Here is a 12,923-nt window from a genome sequence, read left to right as displayed (position 1 = left end):
TGCTGAGCGCTCGCGGCTCCGCGCGAGGCCGGGCCGGGGCACGGGGGAGCGGAGCCGCCCGCGGCCCCCTGAGAGGCGCGGCCCTGGGCGGAGGCCGGAACCGTGGCCGCGGCGCCCCCCGCGCGGGGCCGGGCCCGCGGGACGCCGCCGTGCTGCTGGGCGCCGGGCGCGGCCTGCTCCGAGGCTCGGCCGGAGCCGGGCTGCTGCGCGGAGCGGGGCTGCGGGCGGGACGCCGGCCCCGGTGTGTTGGGGAGTTCGCTGCGAATTTTGTTCTCGGCTGGTTAGAGAGAATTGCAACGGCGCTGCGTTATGTGGTCTTTTGTGCGAGCATTTACGGCGCGGGTTTGTTTGACCGTTATTGTTTTTTTTCACCTGTTCGCAGAGGTTTCTGCACAGCTGGAGGTGATCGGCGTGCGGTGTCTCTTTGCCATCCCAGCCGGGACGGGGTGCTGAGCTGCCCACGCTCCGTTTGCTCCCCTCCCACATTCCCAGCACTCAGCGTCTCTCTGTAGTGCCCAGGAAGGGTCACAGGGACCCTCTGAGCTTCACCCCCTCCCGTGCGTCCTCCGAGCTGGGACAGTCACAGCTGGGTTATGATAGCGTAGGGTCCTAGGAGGTGTTCGCTGCCGGGGCCGACAGCCGTGTATGTCCGTCCTGTGTTTATCAGGCATTGCTGTGCCCCTCTTTGTGCTTCGATGTTGTTCCTGCAGCTCCTGGCTGAGGCAGCCTTAGCCTTGAGATGTTCTGAGGTGAAGCCTCGGTTTGAGCTCTTGAAGGTGTAAGATAAATACAGAACGTTCTGGTTCATGATGTGCTTCTCTGAGTGAGTCCCAGGCTTCAGGCCTTGCAGCCCCCAGGTGCAGAGATGGAAATAAATGACCCAAGTGTCACTGGAACCCTGGGGAAGGTCATCTGTGTGTGTGGAAATCTATTTTGGGTTGAAATAGGATACCTCACAAATGGGTGTCCCCAGTTAGAACTGCTGCGCAGCAACTCGAGAGCTCCGTTTTGCTCCGTCCCAGACTTCTGTTCCATTCAGGTCCATCACAGCTAATGGGGCTCTAGCAGCTGGTGCAGGGACAGCTGTGTGGAGAATGGGAGTTGCAGGTGACTCTTGATGAACCTTTGTTTGGGTGAAAGATGACCCTGAATCTGTGTCTGCTTGTGACTAATGTGTGTCCAGGTCCCTAGTCATGTGCTCTGCCATTGGCTCCTACTTTTTTTGACCCAAATATCAGTAGTGTGTGCAAACAGCCATGCTGTGACTTGAGATCAGAGTGATGGAGCAGAACCAACCTGTGTAGATGAGTTTCCAGCAGCAGCTGCTCTGATTTGGTGGGATGTCTCCTGCACAGTACAGGAACATACTGAGGTAGTTGGTGTTTGTTTGTTCCAGTTTTGCCTTAGCCCATGCTTTTGATGCCAGCAAGCTGACTTGTGCAGTTGACACAATAGAGGGGAGGGATGCCATCCAGAGGGACAGGCCAAGTGCAAGGTGTTGCACTTGAGTCAGGGCAATCCCAGATATGAGTACTGACTGAGAGAAAAACTCCTCGAGAGCAGCCCTGTGGAGGAGGAGTTGCGGTTCTGGAGGATTAAAAGCTGACATGAGCCAGCAGTGTGTGTGTGCAGCCCAGAAGGCCAGCAGTATCCTGAGCTGCATCAGCAGAGGGGTGGCAGTTGAGTAAAGGGGGTGATTGTCCCCCTCTGCTCTGCCCTTGTGAGGCCCCATCTGGAGCACTGCGTCCAGGCCTGTGACCCTCCGTACAGGAGGGATGCAGAGCTGTTGAAGTGAGTCCAAAGGAGAGCCACAGAGACGATCAGAGGGCTGGGGTACCTCTCCTGTGATGATGGGTTGAGGAAGTTGGGCTTGTTTAGCTTTGAGAAGGGAAGGCTCCAGGGAGACTTCATTGCGATCTCACCAACTTTTTCCAGTCTGATCATGACAGGACAAGGGGGATGGCCTTTAAATCTTAAGATAGGTTTAGGTTAGATGTTAGGAAAGAATGTTTTTATTCAGTGAGCTTCTGGAACAGTTTGCTTAGAAAGGTTATAGATGCTCCACCTCTGGGAGCATTCGAGGCCAAGGTGGATAGGATCCTGTGCAGTCTGATCTAATGGTTGGCAACCCTGCCCATGGCAGGAGAGTTGGAACTAGATGATCTTTAAGGTCTCCATTCTGTGATGTTCTTCTCTGTAGGACGAGCAGGTTGGTGCCAAAGCACAGGGCTTACAGTTGCGAGAAGAACAATGATGCTCTTCTTTCTCCCAACTCCATTTAGCCTCAGAATCTGGCCTGGCTCCCTGCATTTTGAGGCTTCTACAGCACATACATCAGGCACTGGCTACTCATCTGCCACCCACTCTTGGTCTTGCTTCTTGAAAAAGAGCACGGAGAAGGAGAGCACTCTGTGAGCTCAGTGTAATGTGTGGATTTCTGGAGCTGTACTGCTGTGTGTGTGTCCCCACTGTGACGCAGCAGTGCGGGCGGTTGTGTCATCAGGGCACAGTGCTCCACTCCAAGCAGATAGTGATGCCAGCAGGAAAGTGTGCCTGGGATCATCAGAGATGAGCAAGCAAGGAAACAGTTGAGAGAGAGCACAAAGTAGATGTAAAGGGAGAGCTCAGGGGCTGCGGCACGGTGAGGCCTGGCTCTGAGCACTGTGCTGGGGACTTCTTGTATGATATGATGCTGTGCCTGTGGGGCTGGGCAGGAAGCCGCCACTGGTGCGTGCTGCAGTCTTTGTTCTGTGGCTGTTCTGTGTGGAGTGGAGCGTCCTTGCACACAGAATGCAGGGAGCTGGGGTGACTGACCCACGTGGAGCCTGCCTGATGTGGGCTGCCCTTGGAGCCATGGTTGAAGCTTTGCTGCTGAGGGACTGGGGGTGGTTTTGCTGCTTTTCAGGATGGTCAGCTTCTGATGTTCCTGAGGCCGCTTCAGAGTGGGAATCTCTCTGTGCCCCGGGCCAGTACTGCACTCGGTGAGTGGGCCCGAGCAGGGCCTCTTCCTGCCCAGGACTGCGTCCGGCTTCCCCAGGCTGGGAGCAGGAAGTGCCCTGCTGCTGGGAACAGCCTCCAGGGAATGTGCTTTGAGCAGTGCAAAAAATGCGGTGCTTGTTTTTGGGGCTGTGCCCAGATTTACCCTGCAGGGGGGTGGTGGGGCTCTGGGGAGCTCTGGGCTGTCCTTGGTTGTCAGCTGAGTCCTCAGGCACTGCCACACTGCAGGCAGGTCAGCGCTGTGGTGTTTGAAGAGAACTTCCCTAAAACAACAAGCTATCTAATGGATGTATTTATAGAATCTTGTTCTTTAATTTAATCTGCTTTTTCACTGTTTGTTTTTTATTTTTAAGTTCAAAGGTGTGATAGCAAAGAAACTAAACTTTGCAGGTGCCCGAGGGGGAGCTGAATTGTAACTCATGGTCTGCATCAGCCCGAAGCTCTGCTCTTCCGAGTTCAGAAAAACATTTACCAAGCACGCAGGCCGGTTCCTGCTGCTCTGCGCCAGCTCCAGCTGCATCCCAGTGCCCCGCGGGTGAGAGCTGCCCTGCCGTGCCGCACAGCTGGGGTCAGCCGGGTGCCATCCTGCAGGGTGCCATGCTGGCTGGTGGCACCACCAGCAGGAGGCTTCGTGTGAGCCCTGACCGAGTGTGTGTTGGTGCGTGTGCTGGGTGCTCACCCAGGTGCTGGGGTAGAGCTCTGTTGGTGGTGGTCTTTTTACCACATGCTTGCTCCCGCTGCTTTGTAGGCTTTAGGCAGTCTGGTTTGGTTGTTTGTGTGGCGTTGTTATTTACATAGGCCCCAGATTTGCTCTTTTTTGTTGCCTGCAGCACCGTGTTGGTTCAGACTGGGCATTGTGAAGTGTAACCCTGGTCCTGCTGGCACCAGCACTCACCTCTGCCTTTTTAGAAGCAGTAAGTAACCTGCCATCTCTGCAGCCTTAGTGCTGGGCTTGGTCCCCCTGAGGAGACCCTGCCTGCAGTTTGTCTGCCTGCCCGCCTACAGCAGCGCTTGTGCCAGGTGCTGCTGTTGGATCTGCAGTGCTGGGGGGTCTGGGGCAGTCCTGCCCAAGCCAAGGGCCCTGCCCTGCTGCCGCTGCAGGAGGATGTGCCAAGGCAGAGGCACCTCTCCTCTCCCATGAGCTCTTTGGACAGCTCTCCTCTCCTCCTGCTTCCAGCAACAGCATTTCTCCAAATGGGTTGGTTTCACCTGCTTCTCTCCCTCTTTGTGTCGTCCTCTACCCCAAAGTATTTGGTGCTGTTCTGCCTTGCTCATGGGAGATGCTCGGGCTCCTTGAAGGCCTCTGTCTGCTTTGCATCAGACCATCCTGTGCTGCTTCATCTGTGTTCCCCTGGCGCTCAGGCACTCTGCCACGGGCACAATTTCGCATACAGACACATTTGTGCTGCTATGCGGCCGTGGCTTGGTTCAGGGGGGTGTGGTGGGGATGAAGCCTCGCAAGAGCCCTCATCGTGCCCAGTGCCTGTCGTGGGTGGGAGCCTTATGCTGAAGCCATGGGGAGCGGATTTCTTGCTGCTTAAAATAGTAGAGCAGCTTCAGCCAGCCTGAGTCAAGGATGGAATTTGTTCTTATTTGGGAGGGAAGGGATGAGCTTGGGTTTTCCCATCGTTGCTAGATGGAGACCAGCCCATGCAAAATATCCTGGAAGTGATAAGATTAATCTCAGAAGTGGCTGCTGACCCAAATTCCAAACCAGTTGGGCATTGCACAAGCGTGTCATCTTATCATAAACAAACGAAAGCACAGAAGGTGTGTCTGCCTGATCCTGCATTTGACTTGGCAGCCCATGGTTTTCGGGCACAGGCGCTGTGGCATGCATGTGGGCTTCCAGTGCTCTGTTACTCTAGGGAGTGCATGCTCTCAAGCAGCCCCTTAACTCTGCTGCTTTCTTTCAGGATCAGTCCGCAATGCCTGAAGTGCGAGATCTCTCCGATGCCTTGCCTGATGTGCCAATGGATCCCATCACAGGGGTTGGCGTGGTTGCGTCCCGGAGCCGCGCGCCGACAGGCTATGATGTAGTAAGTAGAGCTAGTTCAGCTGCTGTTGCAAATGCACTAATGAAACTTTACTCTGCTTGGAATAGTATCTCTTCCAGCCAGGATTTGCCATCAGACATGTTGTAAGAAGTAATTTGGTGTCTGCATGCCCACCTTGCAGCCCAGGGCGCTCAGCAGTGCTTTCCCTGGATGGAGGTCTGTGGGTGCAGTTGTGCAACTTTGTATGTGCTTCTCCTCCAGAGCATAATTACCTGGAGGAGGGGCTCTGAGAAACAGCTGGCTGCTGTGGCATGCAAATTTAATAATCCTAGTAACTGCCATCCTGAAGGATTCCTAAGTATCGCACAAATTACATCTCCAAATAAATGGATCCCGCATCAGCTGTTTAATCCCACATATCAGCACAGCATAATAATGATGAGAAGCTCCAGATTGGGAAGCAAAGAATTTCACAACCAGCTGAAATTGCGAGGGCGATTTTGATGGACAGAATGCAAACCTCTAAATTAAGCTTTGGCAGGAGGCTGGGCGGCAGGAAAAGGCAGCTGGATCCAGTGGAGATGAATATGTGAATGGATAGATGGAGGTCATTGTTTAACAGCTGCTTGTTCCCTGGATTAGTTGCTGTATAACCAACAGGGTGATTTTATTTGCCTATAGATGAGTGTCCTAGGCAGCAGAACATCACGAAGTACTGACTTTGCAGAGCAGTGTAGGGAAGGTTTGGCCTATAGCTCATCTTTCTGTGCGTCCTGCTCCAGCTATGCTGCATTGCATCTTGGGTTTCAGTGTCACACAGCTCGTGTAGCTCACGTCCTCACAGCCCTGGGTTGCAGTGTGCCCTGTGCTGCTGTGTGAGAAGGAAGGAAATGGGTCGGGCTGCAGTAAGGAGGGGGGAATTGTGAAAAGGCTTCTGAAAGGCAGAAGTTTTTTTGCATTTACTGCATTTTTCTGAGCACTGATTGCCTGTGTGAGCCAGGCTGTGTAATTAGCTGCTTGCCCTGATAAAGGAGCATGGGGCAGTGTGAGAGACACGGTAACAGAATAGCGTTCTGCCTAAATGACCAGGCAGAGACCTCACTTGCCCCAGATAGCGTGTGTGGAGTTTAATGGGGGCTGCAGCCCCAACACTGTTTAAACTAAACAAGATAAAAGATTCTTCCTGAGGCTTAATCGGATTATAGTGGTGTTGCAATAGTGCTTGAGAATGTGGGTCGCTCTCTCCTAGGGGGCATGGGGAGGAGTCTGTGTTGCTTCTGATTTTTGTCTCACTTTGTGTTTACAAGGAGCTCTCCTCTGACCCTGGGGCCAACAGCTTCTGCTGTAGGCTCTGAGGTGTCTGCTGCCTGCAGCAGCTCTGCCCATGTTCTGTGCATGCAGCAGGTAGCTCTGCACGGATCACAGCTGGTGTCCCACTATGCAGTACGTGCGGTTGTGTGGCCTTATCCAGCATGGATGGATGCACTCAGGGCAGCACTTCCCTCAAACTCCAGAATCCAGGCTGTAGTGTCTTAAAGCAGGAAGCCAAGCACGCCCTGACCGCAGGTAGCTTTGGGAAGGTCTTGCAGCTCCCTGGGGGATGCCATCTCTTTGCCCCTTGCCGCAGCATCCTGTAGCACTCTATTCCAACAGCGGGCTCAGAGCTGTGGGAATGCTTTTCCTCTTAGCAGTAATGAATTGGGCATTGTGTCGTTTTGTTGGTGGGTTTGAATTCTGTGATGGCATAATAACCAGTTCTTTTTTTCTGAGCCAGATGCATTATATGTAGGCTTTATCTAGTTTTCCTTTCATCTGTGCACTTTCCACAACACGCAGCCATTACTGCGCTACTTCCCTCCCTTCTGCCCTGTGCAGGGCAGTGCCTGGGGCTGCGGCTGGGCCCTGGGGTGCTGCCTGCCCAGGCAGGGGTGGCAAGGACTGGGGGGATCTGAGGGTTTGGTTTTTTTTTTCATCTTTTAGTTTTTTTTTTCTTTCAGTAGTTTTCTTAATTATTCAAACAACTCATTTCCCTTTCAGTCTGCTTAGGAAACAGCTACTGGTGCTTTGGCCAGATCTTTTAGTAGCTGGAGCACTAAAGAATGCATTTTGCCAAAACATACAGAGTGTGCCTGAACTCAGATTCCTGAAAATCCACCCCAGCTGGCACTGCTGAGTGCAGAGTTGGGCAGGAAGGGTGAGTGGGGAGCTTTGCAGCATGGCACAGGCTGCAAGCAGTGCAGACTGTGCTTTTCTGCTGCCTCTCTGGGTGTCTATAGAGCTGTGAGTGGGAATCCTCTCCTGTTGGGTTTCAGTGCATTCTGGAGTGGGAAGGCATGAAGAGCAGTTGAGCTGACCCATGCCTCTGACCCCTTGGTAAGGTCAAGGTGGATGTGCTGGCACCCATTACCAGGCATCTGCTCTTGTCCCCCGTGTTCACCCTGGGTAGGAGGACACGGCTGGGGCTGCCTGGGGCCACAGCCCTTCCTCGTCCCTTCCCCTCAGTGCAGCCCCCACGGCCATGCCCTCATGCACGGTGCTGCTTGGGTGCAGCTCCACTCCAAGGCGCTGGGGATCCTCCCCAGCTGCTGGTGCCCAGAAGATGATGCAAGAACTTCCTCATTTATGTTACTCTGTTTTTTTTTCCCCATGGGTTTTCTGACAAGTTAATGCATGCTTACATCTAAGCTTAGAAAAAGGATTCAGCAGGACGATGTGAAGCCTCAGCACTCAGGATTAATTGCTGGGGATGGTGCCTGCAACTGCCGCATTTCAGTAGAAACAAGAAGGGTTCTCTTGGCTTGCCCTGCCCGTGGGCACTGGGTGCCAGTAAGACCTGGACCCCCCTGTGTTGGTGTCCTGCTCACAGTTCTGCAGCGCTGTGGAAGCGGTTGGGCTGTGTGGGGCAATGGGGCATCAAGGCAGTGCAGGAGGGAAGTGGGGGCTGATGGGCCACGTGCTTCTCTTGATGACTCGCTGGTAAACTGGTTTCAGCTGCTGCATGTGGTAACTGTGGAGTTAGAATTGCAGGGTGCTTCCCTAAAAGGGTTTGTGGTGCAGCTTTGCTGTTTTTTTATTGTTTCTTTTTGAGGGCTTTTTTTTATCACTCAGTCAGTGTGGGACACTGCTGGGCTCTGCTGCTCTGGGCAGGCACTGGTGGCGGCTCACAGCCCGCAATGGGAGCTGTTCCCATGTCCTGTTCCTAGGAATGAGCTCATCAGGGATTTGTGAGCAGAAGATGCTGAAATGTGAAGCAACCTATTCACTTTGTTGCCTTTGTGTTAGACACGCATTTTTCTCCTCCTCTTTGGATAATGGGGGGCTCAGCATGCACCTTGCCTCCTGCACTCTGCACAGAGCCTCTGCCCTACAAAATGTGGATGCAGACAGTACCAAAAGATACCAGCTTCTATGTCATCAGGCTGCGCAGGGGTCAAGGTCTCACTTAGTTCATTGTGATCATGGCTTAAGAAACAGCAGAGGGGAAGTTTGTTCCTTCCTGAAAGGCACTGGGTGGTTCTGCCGTGCTTACTGTCCTGTTGGACTCCTTGTGGGAGCTGTCAGTGGGGTGGTAGGGGAGTGTACGACATGTTTGCTGCCCCCTCTGCTTAGCAAGCGTGCCCTCTGGGCAGGGCTTTCTGCCCCCAGCTGCTGGCACAGCCCTGCTCTGGCCCCAGTGCCCCTTGTGCCGTGCCCCGAGCCACCGCAAATGACATCTGCTGCTGCCTGCCTTCCTTGTGCATTTGTCTCTTCCGTGCAGAACCTGTGGTGTTTCCCCCACCCTCCATTTTCCTACTGATTGTACTGAATGCAATTGCTGTCACAGCTCCACAACTCATTTGATGCAATGCTTTAATCTGGTTGAAATCGTGTAAAATCACAAGGAAAGACAACGATTTTTGCAGGAGTGCTGTTCTTCCAGCTTCGTCCTGTCAGAAGTGGCCATGGCTGTGGGCAGCCTTGGAGCTGTCACTTTGCGGATAGCTCTCCAGTGCTTTGTCAGAATGGACCCCTCCTTGCAGCTTGCACAGTGTGTGTATAGTGTAGTGAATGCCTCAGTATGCTGACTTGTCCAAACAATTGTTTGGAGACTACACCAGAGTTGCTGTTTTCTCATTAGAATAGCTTTTGTCAGAGCATCTTTAATCACTGCACTCTCCAGAGACAGCATTTTTAGAACTTTATCATACCTCTGCTTGGAAGTTCTCTGCACTGCACCTTCTGAAGAAACTAATGAGATGCTGTGAGAGTTTGGGCTACCGTTAATTAGAAAGGGTCTGAGAAAGAAGTACTGCACACATATTAATGTTATCTTGGCTTACATATCTCCTCTATCCCTCTGTTTCTTCTTTCCAGGTTGCACAAACAGCAGATGGCCTGGATGCTGACCTCTGGAAGGATGGCCTGTTTAAATCCAAGGTCACACGATACCTGTGCTTCACAAGATCATTTTCAAAAGAAAATGTAAGTCCTTTTGCTGAGTGTCTGCATGATTTGCATTTGTGCCTGGTGTGTTCTTACCTATACAATGATTACGGTTGTGGAGCCAATTATAATTTAAGCGAGTGTTTAGCTGAACTGGGGTGACCAAGAAGGCAAACTGCAATGGCCAGATATTTGTGTTTTGTCTGTGTTCTTTGGGGAAGGAAATAATTGGCAAAATCTGTAATAAAGGTGGCAGAAAAGTGCATGTTTGCATTTCAGCAGCTCCCTTCCACGAGCATTTTCTCTTCTTAAAATGGGAGCTGCATGTTCCAAATGATGATCACAGAATCACAGAATGGCCAGGGATGGAAGGGACCGCAAGGATCACGAATCTTCAACCCCCCTGCCACACGCAGGGCCACCAACCTCCCCATTTAATACCAGCTCAGGCTGCCCAGGGCCCCATCCAACCTGGCCTTGAACGTCCATCCAGGGATGGACGGGGCATCCACAACCTCTCTGGGCAGCTGGTCCAGCACCTCACCACTCGCTCTGTAAAGAATTTCCCCTGATGATGGTTCAGATGATGAACCTCTAGCTCTGATCACTTGGTGAATTATGTAATAGCAGCAAAGTAAACGCTAGTTGCTGAATCCAGGGGCACCATACAAGTTTTCTTCCTTTTTTTTCTTGTGCCAATTCTTAAAAATTTGCCCACACTGTGCATACACTGCCCTATACTTGTAATCTTCCAGTGTGGCTGTGAAACACGGCTTATTGTTGATTGGTGGCAGCTGTGTGCTCACATCTCCTGTGGAAGGGAGGAGGCCATATGCAGTGAGAGCCTGATGCTTTCTGCTGTCTTCACTTAATTTTTCAGCTGAGGGTAGTGTGAAAACTTTCTCTTTTCCAGGAGGAACTGTTCAGTTCGACAATGAATGCACTCCATCTAGTGGGTAATTCTGCTTTTCTTGGTCTTTTAGATATTCTCAGGGACTGGATTCTCAAGGGTGTAGTGGTATCATTTTGTACTTGAGCCTTTCCCAACAACAGAAAAGCAACTGTGAGTTTGGAGATTGATCACAGATCTTGAAATGAAAACCAAGGGCCTGTCAATTCCCAGCTTTTGACCTTTATTCCATTCACTTTCCTTCTGTCCTCCGGATTAAAACAAAGCTCCAGAGCTATGCTTCCTGGGGTCAACAGACAATAATTGTGCAATACATCCTTGAGTAGCTGCAGTAGCAAGAATGATAGCCCAGAATAGGTAGGGAGGATACTAAACCAAAAGATTTGTGATTATTTGGTATTAAGTTTATCTGTGGCTACCTTAAATGCAAGGTTGTCAGAAATAATTACAGGATAGTAGCAACTACTGGCTATCGGAGGCAGTGTAAATCCCCTCAGTCAGTGTCTGTTGGGCTTTGGCATGATTCATCTGCTCAGCATGGTTTGGGAATACATTCCTCATATTTATGAGGAATGAATTAAAGCAAATGTAGCAGGAGGGCTGCGGGGGTCTCAGCTGTGCAGCAGACGGAGGTGCGAGGAGCAGCACAGCACTGCGCCCTGCGCTGGGGCTGAGAGGCAGCCTGCTGGGGCACCGCTGGGCAGCTGCTGCACTGAGCCGTGCTCCCACGCCTGATGGCTGGCGAGGAGCTCCTGTCTTTGGAGGCCCCATTTCCTGAGGGTGGTCAGCCTGCTCACACCTGCAGGGATTCCCTCCTGGGGCTGCTCCTCCGTCCAAGCTGAACAGAAGGTGCAGAAGGTGGCTTAGGATGAAATTTTATATTGTCTTCATGTTTATAAAGGCTGCATACTAACTAAAGTATAGAGGTTTTTTCTTACATACATGAGTGTAGATTGCTGGCAGCAGTGTTGGCTTTAATGAGAACTGCAAAGAAAATCTGGTCTCAATTGTGGAGGTTGTCATTCTGAATTGTGTTTTTAGCTCTTCAAGCCTTGATTAATAGGACAAGGCATCAGTTCAGAATTGATATGGACTCAACTGAAGTTCTTTGTTCCAGATGGCCTGCTTTTCTGGAGCACAGCTTTGTTTGGAGCTAGAACTGTCTTTATTCAGTACTAATTAGCTAATGCATGTAATAACTTTGGCTGTGTCTGCGTGAACCATCTTCTTGTAATGCCTTCTGCCATTGTTGTCACAGAAGTGTTGTGTTGCTCTTTTAGAAGCAGTGAGAGCACTAAGGTTACCTGATGAACTGTTTCTTTTCTCTCTTCAGAGTCACTTGGGAAACGTCTTGGTTGACATGAAGCTCATTGACATCAAGGACACCTTACCTGTGGGCTTCATCCCCATTCAAGAGACTGTTGACACACGTAAGTTGAGGCTGTTTCTTCAGTCCCATGCTCTGGTGCCTGCACAGTTGGCAGGCCATGTCCTGGGCAGAGGCATGTCTGCTCTGTGTGGCACAGGAACATTTCAGGGTAGCTCTTCCTGTATTCTCCAGACTCATTAATACTGCCTGACTGCCATTGGCCTGCTTGCATGAGTGGAAAGGAAGAACTTGTCCTTCCATCTTGCAGGGTTGGACTGGGCCAGTAAAAGGCAGAGCTGCCATGCTGGGGGATATTCACAGGCATGTGCTGAAAGCACAGGTTTGTGCACAGTGCTGTGCTCATGCACACGCAGCTTTGTACCACCTGCACAAACACAGGCGCAGGCCTCAGCACAGACTGCTGAGATGTTTGAGCTTGTTGAGAGAAGCCAGGAAAAATGCTGTCCTCACTTCTGTAAGGCATTAGAGAGTGTCTCACAGTGTTTAAGAGAGCAGTTCCTAAGCAGTGTTCTGTTCCCTGAGCCTCGTGGCAGCCACTGACGCTGTGCTGGGTTGAGACAGCCTGGCCTGCAGCAGGCACCGAGTGCTCCTTGCTTCCAGTGCAAAGGGACCAGGGGAGCAGCCCAGGGCAGATGGCTGAAAGGGTTGCAGGGCACAGGGTGTGACTACACAGGGTGCACGTTGCTGGCACCTGTCCATGTCAGTAATGAGATCCAGACCTGTTATAGACAGAAAGGAGGCATGTGAACCTGCTCTGCAGGGAGTCATTCATTCAGGTCTGCAGCAAATTATGACTTTTTTAGTCCCTGCTGAACTGGTTCTGATTTGAACACGTAACCTAGAAGTGAAAAGTTCTGCAACCTGGTACTGGGTGCCTGACCCGTCCCCCTTCCCTGGAGAATTCCCCAACAATGTGCACCCCTGCAGTGTGGGGTAGTTGTCAGCTGCTGGTGCAGCGTTTGTAGCAGTGCTGGTAGAAAGGTGAGAGGAGAATTTGTCCTTAATTTAAAATGCATTGGATTTGCAGCCCGTATAGAGGCACTGTCTGTATTAATGAAGTGGTGCATATCCCTGTCTCCATTAGCATGACTGAACACATTTCGATTGACTGTTTATAATATGTTTACTTAAAATTAACTCAGGTTAAGCATGAGTAATTAATGGATTCTGCTCCTAAACCAAGTTTGCTGCAGACTCTAGCCAAGTG

At 51.5% G+C, this 12,923-nt stretch overlaps 1 protein-coding gene across 5 annotated transcripts in view; it reads left to right on the top strand.

The window, feature by feature from the left end:
- Positions 1-1,740: 1,740 nt before the first annotated feature.
- MVB12B (multivesicular body subunit 12B) overlaps positions 1,741-12,923 on the top strand; it is a 42,815-nt gene continuing 31,632 nt past the window's right edge. The window contains exons 1-6 of one of the 5 annotated variants that reach the window (XM_042879145.1): positions 1,741-2,981; positions 3,388-3,532; positions 3,828-3,911; positions 4,914-5,036; positions 9,348-9,455; positions 11,660-11,756. In XM_042879145.1, the coding sequence (XP_042735079.1) occupies positions 4,926-5,036; positions 9,348-9,455; positions 11,660-11,756 (316 nt within the window). In that variant the 5' untranslated portion in view covers positions 1,741-2,981; positions 3,388-3,532; positions 3,828-3,911; positions 4,914-4,925. Of the gene's footprint in view, positions 3,533-3,559; positions 3,656-3,827; positions 3,912-4,913; positions 5,037-9,347; positions 9,456-11,659; positions 11,757-12,923 lie in introns of those variants that run through there. The other 4 variants (XM_042879144.1, XM_042879143.1, XM_042879146.1 and 1 more) reach the window with 4 other exon arrangements.

Source organism: Lagopus leucura, unplaced genomic scaffold (genome assembly GCF_019238085.1).
Source record: "Lagopus leucura isolate 7727_CA_CO unplaced genomic scaffold, USGS_WTPT01 Super-Scaffold_100022, whole genome shotgun sequence".
Classification (NCBI taxonomy): domain Eukaryota; kingdom Metazoa; phylum Chordata; class Aves; order Galliformes; family Phasianidae; genus Lagopus; species Lagopus leucura.
The sequence above is the reverse complement of the archived record's forward strand: the minus strand, read 5'-3'. Positions and strand labels throughout refer to the sequence as shown.